The sequence below is a fragment of the Onychomys torridus genome, chromosome 1, assembly GCF_903995425.1.
Source record: "Onychomys torridus chromosome 1, mOncTor1.1, whole genome shotgun sequence".
Classification (NCBI taxonomy): domain Eukaryota; kingdom Metazoa; phylum Chordata; class Mammalia; order Rodentia; family Cricetidae; genus Onychomys; species Onychomys torridus.
In genome coordinates this window covers 8,366,048-8,376,204 of record NC_050443.1, presented here as the reverse complement: position 1 = coordinate 8,376,204, position 10,157 = coordinate 8,366,048, and the positions used below count along the sequence as shown (strand labels likewise).

General features: G+C 37.2%; 1 protein-coding gene across 2 annotated transcripts in view; it reads right to left on the bottom strand.

Moving 5' to 3' along the window:
* Positions 1-1,434: 1,434 nt before the first annotated feature.
* Positions 1,435-10,157, bottom strand: part of LOC118569541 (bile salt sulfotransferase 1-like) — a 34,510-nt gene continuing 25,787 nt past the window's right edge. Inside the window, exons 5-6 of one of the 2 annotated variants that reach the window (XM_036167467.1) lie at positions 5,806-5,983; positions 1,435-1,547 (exon numbers count right to left, since the gene is read on the bottom strand). In XM_036167467.1, coding sequence (XP_036023360.1) covers positions 1,435-1,547; positions 5,806-5,983 — 291 coding nt within the window. The remainder of the gene's footprint in view (positions 1,548-5,805; positions 5,984-10,157) is intronic. The other variant, XM_036167477.1, reaches the window with a different exon arrangement.

The window sequence follows — 10,157 nt, the reverse complement described above, 5'->3', positions numbered from 1 at the left end:
ACCTTGTCCTTTGCTCTATAAAAGCTTCTCAGTTTCAAGAGGTCCTGTTGATTGGTTGATTGATTGTTACTCTCAGTGTCTGTGCTACTGGTGTTATATTTAGGAAATGATCTCCTATGCCAATGCATTAAAGACTACTTCCTACTTTCTCTTCTATCAGGTTCAGAGTAACTGGATTCAAGTTGAGGTCTTGTAATGAAGGGCAAAGTTTGAGGGAAAGAGAGCTTAGAGGAGTGGGAGATCCCAGTTGGATCATGAACAGACAGGGAGAACAAGGAATAAGAGACCATGTAAATGAAGACCACATGAGAATAGGAAGAAGCAAAGTGCTAGAGAGGTCCCCAGAAATCCACAAAGGTACCTCCACTGTAGACTACTGGCAATGGTCAAGAGAAAACCCAAACTGACCTCCTCTGGTGATCAGATGGCCAAACACCCTAACTGTCCTGCTAGAATTCTCACCCAATGACTTGGGGGAAGCAGATGCAAAGAGCCAAAGCCAGGTCCCAGGTGGAGCTCCAGGAGTCCAATTGTAGAGAAATAGGAGGGATTGTGAGAGTGTGAATTGTTGAGACCAAGATTGGAAAAAGCACAGGGACAAATAGCCAAACTAATGGAAACACATTAACTATGAACCAATAGCTGTGGAGCCCCCAGGTGGATCAGGCTCTCTGGATAAGTGAGACAGTTGATTAGCGTGAACTGTTTGGGAGGCATCCAGGCAGTGGGATGGGGACCTGTCCTTACTGCATGAGCTGGCTGTTTGGAACCTGGTGCTTATGCAGGGGCACTTTGCTCAGCCTGGGAGGAGGATATTGGACCTGCCTGTACTGAATCTACCAGGTTGAGCTGAATCCACAGGGAAGTCTTTGCCCTGGAAGAGATGGGAATGGGGGGTGGGCTGGGAGGAAGGTGGGGGGCAAGGAGGAGGACAGGGGAATCCATGACTGATATGTGAAATAAAATTAAAACAAAGAAAATAACAGAAAAAAAAGAAGCAAATACTTGATGATTCAAGACTCTGAGTTTCAGGGCTGGAGAGATGACTCAGAGGTCAAGAGAACTATACTGCTGTTGTAGAGAACCTGAGTTCAGTTACAAGACACAAAGCAGGAGGTTTACAGGACATGGGAACTGCAACTCCATGGGAACCAATGCATTCTTCAGGCCTCTGAAGACACTGTACACAGAAGTACAGAAACACATATACACACATACTCAAAAATACACACATATACATGCACACATACACACACATACACACAATATAACAATTGCTACCACCACTACTACTGCTGATACTACTAATATCTTAAAAAATAACTCCACTTTTCAATAACAGGATTTATTCTATGACTGCATGCAGGCATTCACATGTATAAGGACAGGAAAATAACCCCCTGTGTCCATATATGATTTAAAAGTGTTAAGAACTTATTCCCATGGAAAAAGCCCTGTAGGGAAACCGGCCATTTTCTCCTGGAAAACTTTATCAAAGGCTTCAGCTTGGGCTACTGTAAAATGATTCTTCCAGTCCCCAGTTGTGCCTGGAAATGTGAAGCAGACATATAGATGGATTAATGATGATCCCAATTATTTCTTAACATGCTCTTACCATCTACTTGACAAGGACCACAAAGTTAATAAAGAGGAAGTACCAATGACTTCCTGGAAAACACATCTTATGCCTTGAAGTAATATCCATCAGACTTCTACCTCTATGGCAATAATTTCCCCCGCCTTCTCCTATTCCATCATATCAACAGCTTTAACACTAGCTCTTTTAGATGTTCATATTATTACTGATTCCCACTATACCTGCTTCCATCACATGGTGCAGCCCAACAGAGCTTCTTATTTCAATTACCCAAACAGACTTCAATTCTTCTTTCTGCATTTTATGCTAACATATAAAAGTTCTGAAAAGCATGTAAGCAACTTCTAAAACATCTTTTATTATTAATTTTAATTATATGTGTGTATAGGTGCACATGAATGCAGGTGCCTATAGGGGTTTGAGGCTTCAGACCCCTTTCATTGGAGATACACACTGTTGTGAGCTACATGCCAATCTTCTTGAAGCTTTCATCAAATGCAGGAGACCTCCACCTGGGAATAACCCAGGATTTCAGTTTTCAGTCAGTATGGTGCTTGTTGATGTTTGAAGATCTACATGATCTTTTTACCATTAACTTTTACCATATCTTAGTTCTTATTACTCCATTCTATTATGACTTTAGTTTTGACATTAGAGATGTCAAATTGTCTTACTGCGCATATTACATTGTGTTTCCCTTCACACTAGATTGCTGATGTCTTCCATATAGTCACTTCTTGTTCTTTAGTTTCCTAATTTATGCCACTATGGCCACATCTTCATATCTTCCATTCATGTAGAACTCTACATGCCACATCCTTGCTGTTATTTTTTATTTCATAGCTGTGACACTTGGTTGAATTTTCTTTTTGTAAAGATGCCTGAAATATGTATCTAATAGATTTGAAAAGTAGAATATTTCTTGCATCACCAAAGGCTTCCTTTATCAAAGCATATCAGAGATATAGAACTTACTTAGTATGGAATTGTTGAAAGAATTCATGAATGATGGAGGATGGTGTTAGCCTTGTTCCCACTTTATAAATGATGAAAAATTGGCCCTTGAGATGTTACCCAGCATAATAGTGATACATGTGGATTTGAAGAAAAATGACTGAAAATATAAGTCATATTTTCCTTATCACATTATATTCCTTATGTATCACACCAGTTAATTTTAAATTCACAACTGCATTATTAACAAAAATATACAAAGTATTCATAATTAAATGGTGATTATTGATACACATTATTCAAAAAATATAGTATTTATTGGTATGACTATGAGAGTATCATCTCTTAAGATGGGAACTTATAAGTATCCATTGCTACTGTCAGCTTAATTTCTGTATTCATTGTTAGAACACATTTTGTTGTTATTTTGTACAGTAATACTGGCTGCTCTAAAGGCAGAATGGATGTCATGCTACCAGGATCCCAGCAAATTTAATTTTCTGCTCACTGAATTGAACCAGAGAAGCATGTCTTTTCAGGTTCACAAATAAAGCTTTAAATCCAATTATGTCAAAATCCTGTGCACCTTAAAAGCATATATTTTTCTTCATTTGTTCTTTCTAAATCTATTCAAACTCTGTTGCATCAGGGGACAGGATATCCCTAATGCTTGGTGGCTTAAGTCTTGTTGGAAAGGAACTTCCTCATAGTTATGGATGTTGCAGGTCTCACAGAGTGTTGATGTCCAGTCTTCCATGTTTTGATTTGTTTTGTTTTTTTTAATTGGACTGCAGATAGTGGGCTTCTCTCTAGGTCTTCTTCCTTCTGTGTCTCAGATTAATGTCTTCTCAGGACACCAGTGAAAATAATTAATGGTACAGATAGTCTGTTTAGGAAATATCCACTGTGAAGAAATGAGGTCAAATCCTTTAGAGTTTATCAGAAGACATTCCCTCTCATATGTGTTGATTGTGACAATTTCTTTTTAAAAATTCTGTCAACTAAACTATGGATGAATGGGAATGACAATGTCTCTGGTCTGCATTTCCTGCAGTATGTTAATATGCAATCATAATGACAAAAAAAGGTTTGTAGAAAATAATTGTTTGAAACTTATAGCCACGTTATTCCCACCTAGTCAGATAATTGAGTCTCCCAGGTAAAGAGTAGCTCTTTAGAGTAGCTCTCTAGAGGCAGGAAAATGTATTTTTCTTATATCCTGAGAAGTGCAACTAAAAGACAGTGAAAATAGGTCTAGAAAAATTCTTCCATTTCACGCCATGCCAATATCACTTGACATAGCTTTTCATCCATTATGAATTAGGGAATTAGTTATTTAGTAGTAAGTAATGAAATTAATTTTAGAATTAATCTTTGATCTGATCATACCCTCAAGATTAAAAAATAGAACCAATCTGATGTATGAATTGAAAAGACCAACATTATCCTCATGCTTCTTATTTCAAAATTGTTTCCCATAATATCCAACTCAGAATCCTCTACAAAGAAGTAATGAATCAGGGTGGGATGAGTAATGGTGTTGAGCTCTCCCTTTGATGTCCTGATTTCCAATGGATCTCATGGTTTATAATGAGTGGGAGTATAAGGAAAATAGTTCCCCAGAGAAAATGTTATCTTTAAAAGGAAAAGAACCAAATATAAAATCACTAGGATAATTAAAATATGAATGACTTACAGAGTCAGAACAAGTTTTTTACAGAAATTATATATATATATATATATATATATATATATATATATATATATATATTCCTCCTAAGGTATATGATACATGAAAAATATTATGTTTTTAAGAGACTGAAGTCTGATTGTGGTTTCATCCTGAAAGAATCTACATGGAGAAGTGACAATGATAGTAGTTGGCCTCATGGAATTTTGTATTTAATTATATTGCATCTGCTCCAGTGTGTTTCTGACAAAAGTTTTGCATGTTAGTTTCCATAGCCTTTGCCTATTAAACAAGCCACTTCATTTCTTTTGGCATTTCATTAAAGCCTTTCGTGTATGTATACTGTTTAACCTCTGCTGAATTCTGATTCATTATAAGAAATCCAAGAACGGGCAACTTCTCTTTTTACATGAAAACTTCAGTTATAGTGTAGAGAACTCTGTCTGCACAGAATCTGGAGCACAAGAGTCTGAGGTTATCTGTCAATAGCTGTGGATTATTGCAGTGGCCTCAATCCTTAGTGTATAGATGACTATATTCTTGAGGAGACGTGTATGTGTGCTCAAATCTGATTCCCAACTTCCTCTTGTGAGGACAGCAACAATATTAGATTAAATGTAATCTTCTAATCACTTTAATTTATCTCTCTATATATACTCATGATATCCTTATATTCTAGCATCTGATCCTTATACTGTAGAGTGAAGGAAGACTGAAAGTTAAGGCTGAAGAATGTAAATTATTGGGAAAGAAATTTAAACCCATAACTCTTTGCTTCTTGTGTCTATACTCATGTGCTTTACTCATCTCCTAAGACTTGACATCTAACTCATTTCTTCTTCAACCTCCAAGTCGCATCTCACCAATTCTTTGATAATTAAGTAAAAGTGACACATCAGGAGTAATTCATTCTGGCAAAGTTCCTCCTCAACTTTACAACTATAAAACCATACATGCAGTATGCTTTCAGCATAGAGAGGTGGCACAGATATAGAGAAATTGGATAGTTCCATTCCAGGAGAGACAATTCACAATAATAGCTCTGAGCTTGAGGCAATCCAAAATTAGGTTGGCGAGTACTATCAGGTTGCAACAGAGGAGAACAATTTGCTTAGCCTTTTTGTGGGTCTACTCTCAGCCTGCTAAGGTTCAGAAATCCTGACATGTTCCATATCTTTTCCAGCCATGAATAGAAGTGTTTCATTTGGCTATCATCCCAGAAAAGTCTTTGATCCCATTCAATTAATGTTTTCTTTAGAGTTGATGTCTAAGATACAGGGAGCCTTACATAGACTCTGCAACAAGTCAACATTTTGTTTTCCATTGAGTGTATTGGTCCTGACCATATGCAATCTCAAGATGATTTTCCAGAACAAATCAATGTTTTCAGAGCTACTGAAGCCCACATCATCACCATGGAATGATTCTTCTGTAAGGTCTGTGAGAAACTATGATGTAATGAGCAAAGACTTCTGAAACATTCCCAACACTTTCTAAGAGGCTCTTTAGAAGAACAAGCACTACACATGTTATGACATATTTCAAAGCTCTAAAATTTCTTCACCTTTTCTCAAGAGAACCAAACCATTAGTAATCACATCTTCTGGGATGAGACTAAAATTGGACATGTTATTTTCTTTCATGGATTCAAAGGAGCTGTACTTGAGGACCATATCCTGCTCTTCTGGTTCCAATTTCTTTCCTAGGAAGTCACAGATTTTCAATATGGTGCTCTTTGTGTCCTAAAAGAAGATGATACAAAAATGAGGTTGATAACTGAAAGATTTCTGAGAACACATGGAGAGATTAGAACTACGGATGGGGAATGAAACAAGGGACATGAAGAAAAAAAATTGCAACATGAAATGAGAAAATATTGAAGAGGATTTAGAAAGAAACAGGCCATGTAGAGATGGTAGTAGTCCCACACAGCCTTTGTACATTGGGTGGGCTTGCAATGTGGCTGGTCTGTCATCCTAAAGTATAGAGGCTGGGATTTATTTTAGGGAGGAGAAGATATTAGAGGTAGGGTCTCATATAACTGGTGCTGTTCTCAAACTCACTTCATAGTGGATGAAGTCATTGAACATTTGATTCTCTTGTTTCCATCTCTGTAGTGCTGTGTTCACAGGTGTGTTCCAAACCACCTACTAAATGCACTGCAATGTTTTTTTCCTGAGAGATGGTCTCACAATAGAGCCTGACTTGTAGGATGGAAGCTGCTCTGGAGACCAGATTGACCTCAAGCTCAAAGAGGTCAAAGATTCATCTACCTGGCTTTAACTTCTAAGTGTTGTCATTAAAGGTGTGCATATCACTGTATCCAACATTCCATGAGATATTAAAACAGACTTAAAGAATTAATTCCAGACAGTGATAAATGGGAATTAAGGCAATGTGCACAAATAATTTGAGAGTGGTTTATGTTTACACCATGTAATATTGTTTTCTGTGGGTAAGTGAGAATAATATGCTTTTAAAACTCTTTCATAAGAGTGATCTCAATAATTATTACTTGGGGTAGTTCTGGGATATTTCATTTTGTTTTGATTTAGGAGCTTATTCTATAACTAAGATGGGCATCACATTCATAGTCTTCCTGCTTCAGATGCCTGTATTCTGGAATTACAACTGTGGACTGCCACAACTGGCTTAATCCAATGAGATACTCATAAGAAGGCAGAATATTGGAACACTGAAGATTTTTATTTGAGTACAGGCCTTGGCCTGAGCTTTAAAGATATTATTGGCTCAATAGATTTATTACATATTTCAACACAAGTTGAGTTACTATTACATGGGAAGGAAGCAACCATGGCAATAACTGAAAAGACTGTGTTGAATGGTTGGACAGGAGACTTTTGAGGAACTGCAATACCATACAACAGAGACAGCTGTGTAAGGAAGCTTCCTGAGTAATATTGACTTTTATAATGAGAAAGTAAAATATTTTACAAAAGACAAAACAGCCTTTGGTGTTGCTGCTTACATAGAAACTTTCTGTTCCTGGATGATAAGGTTAAGAGATCACATTTTTTAAATGATCCAATTTTCTTATTTTTGTTGATCCTTAATATTTTTCATTAAAAAATATTTTTGGTTGTGAGCCTTTAATCCCAGCATTCCGGAGGCAGAGGCAGGCAGATGTCTGTGAGTTCGAGGCCAGCCTGGGCTACCAAGTGAGTTCCAAGAAAGGTGCAAAGCTATACAAGGAAACCCTGTCTCGAAAGACCAAAAAAATAAAAATAAAATAAAGATTTTTTTGCTACTCCTACCTGTGGTGATATATTGTATACCCAAATAAAGAGAACAGAGCTAGCCATAGATTAGACATAGAGGTCAGGCAGTGGTGGCCACACTGTTAATACTAGCATTCTGGAGGCAGAGATCTGACAGCATCTCTGTGAGTTCAAGGCCACCCTGAACTATATGAGATTGACTCAGTCTAGGAGAATAACAGAGCTAGACATTGGTGACACACACCTTAAATTCCAGCTCTTGCAATCTCATGCCTTTGCTTGGTAAACACACACACACACACACACACACACACACACACACACACACACACTTAATCCCAGTAAGTACTGTGAGGACAAAGAAAGGTATATGGGGCTTGAGGAGACAGTAACTAAAATCTTTTGGCTGAAGAAAGCTTTTCAGGTTGAGGAGTCCTAGCTGTATGAAGTGGTTTGTTTCTTTGTCTCTCTGATCTTTCAGTATTCACCCCAATTTCTGGCTCCAGGTTTTTTTGTGTTTTTTTTAAGACTTTTGAGAATTTGAGTAACATCTGGTATCCAACTTTTGGGGCATGAACTCAAAAAAGCCACTGGCCTGTGGACTTGCAGTTCCTTGCTCAGGCCTCAGCTGCACATAGCCAGAGCCTCTACCCTATGTGGGCTGGACACCCTAACCCACTGTCTAAGTTTTTGTTGCAGCCTCTACAGCAAACTCCACAGGTTTTAGGGCTCTAAAAACTGCACGAGTTAGCCACTTTGGAAAACTTCCCCATGAAAATAGTTCGAGGGGCTGGAGAGATGGCTCAGAGGTTAAGAGCACTGACTGCTCTTCCAGAGGTCCTGAGTTCAATTCCCAGCAACCACATGGTGGCTTGCAAACATCTGTAATGAGATCTGGTGCCCTCTTCTGTCCTGCAGTCATTCATGCTGTATACATAATAATAAATAAATAAATCTTAAAAAAAAAGAAAATAGTTCGATCATTTGTTCCTTTTCTCCCCTGGTGGGTTATAGCTTTCTCTGGGCCTCCTCCTCAGGGGCCACACTGTCATCTGAATCTCATTGTCAGCAGATTTGGTAAGTCAATTTGGATTTCTTAAAAAGGAATTACTTAATTGGAAGTTTTTTCTCACATGAAAAAATTGAAAGCATTTTTACAATGGAGGGATTGTGGTCTCTATTTGATAATACAATTGATAGTCTCAAAATGGACCAATTAAATGAAAGGATAATTAATGCTGATATAATTTACATAATGTCAATTATAAATATTATTTTTGATCATTTCTGTTTAATCATTAATAAAGTTGGTCAATATGAGTGCTAAGATATAAGTTTTAAAAAAAAACTTGTTAAAACAGATCACAGAAATATTGAGCCCCAGACAGAATTTAAAGTAGAACCAAACTCAACATTGCCTTATATGCTTACAGAGAAACAACATAAAGCTTTTAAATAGTCAACCTTATTCTATGTAGTAACCTTACAGGAACTACCCAGTGATAGATATCCTCAAGGCTGTGTAAGAGCTGACTTGACTCTTGTGCAAATGTTAGGTTTGGGGAAATTCTTAGGAGCAAGAGTCTCTTACGGCATCAACTCATTTTTCATGAAGCAGATGTTAAACTCATGATCAACTTGTAATAAAATTATCTCTCAAGACTGGAGAGATTTGGTTACAGCAGTTTAGAGGTTGTACTCCAATTATAATGGAGGGTGTGGTGGGAAGATGAGACTAAGACAATTAAACAACAAAGTAGGGCTAGAGGTATGGAAATTTCTCAAGATCAACTTCTTGGAGAGGGCAATTTATGCTGATATACAAAAACAAACTTTATATGATGACCACACCCTGGCTTTATGCAGAATGGCAGCCTTGAATGCTTGGGACAAAATTGAAGAAGTAGGAAAGAAAATAGAGTCATTTACTAAAGTTATATAGGGCTCAAAAGAAACCTTCACTGATTTCTTAAAAAGAAGACTGACTTCAACAGTAAAGAGAATTATACTAAATTCAGAAGCTAGACAGATAATACTTGAATCTCTGGCTTTTGAAATTGCTAATGCACAATAAGAAAGGATAATTAGGCTGTTAAAGGCAAGATCAGCACCACTGGAGGAATGGATCTGAGATACAATAAATATTAAATCTCATGATCATGATGATACTTAGATAGGAAAGGTGATTTTCAGAGCTTTGAAGAAAAATAGTAATGTCAAATGTTTTAATTGTGGCAAACAAGGTCACCTAAAATGAGTCTGTAAACAGGGCATTTCTGGAAATAATGCTTTTTTTTTCAAGGAATAATCCCAATAGAACATTCTTCTCTTCTAGATTATGCAGAAAGCTCGGCAAAGGCATTCATTGAACTAATGAATTTAGATCAACAAGGGATAGGCAAGGTAATCCCTTGCCTTTGCTATTGGGAAACTACCTGAGGGGTCTCTTGCAGGCTCCCAGGTCAAATTTAATTGAATCCTTTCCTTCAATCTTGTAGTAAACTACTTCATAGAGCAATTAAAGAACCTAATTCCTATTGTAAAAAAGCCATACTGCTTGGAGTGATAGAATAGCCATAGAAAAGAGAATAAAAATTACAGCTTTAGAAAACAAAACGAAAATTTAAGGAGGAACCATAAATCAAAATTGATAAAGATTAGAAAAGGGAAACTCTCC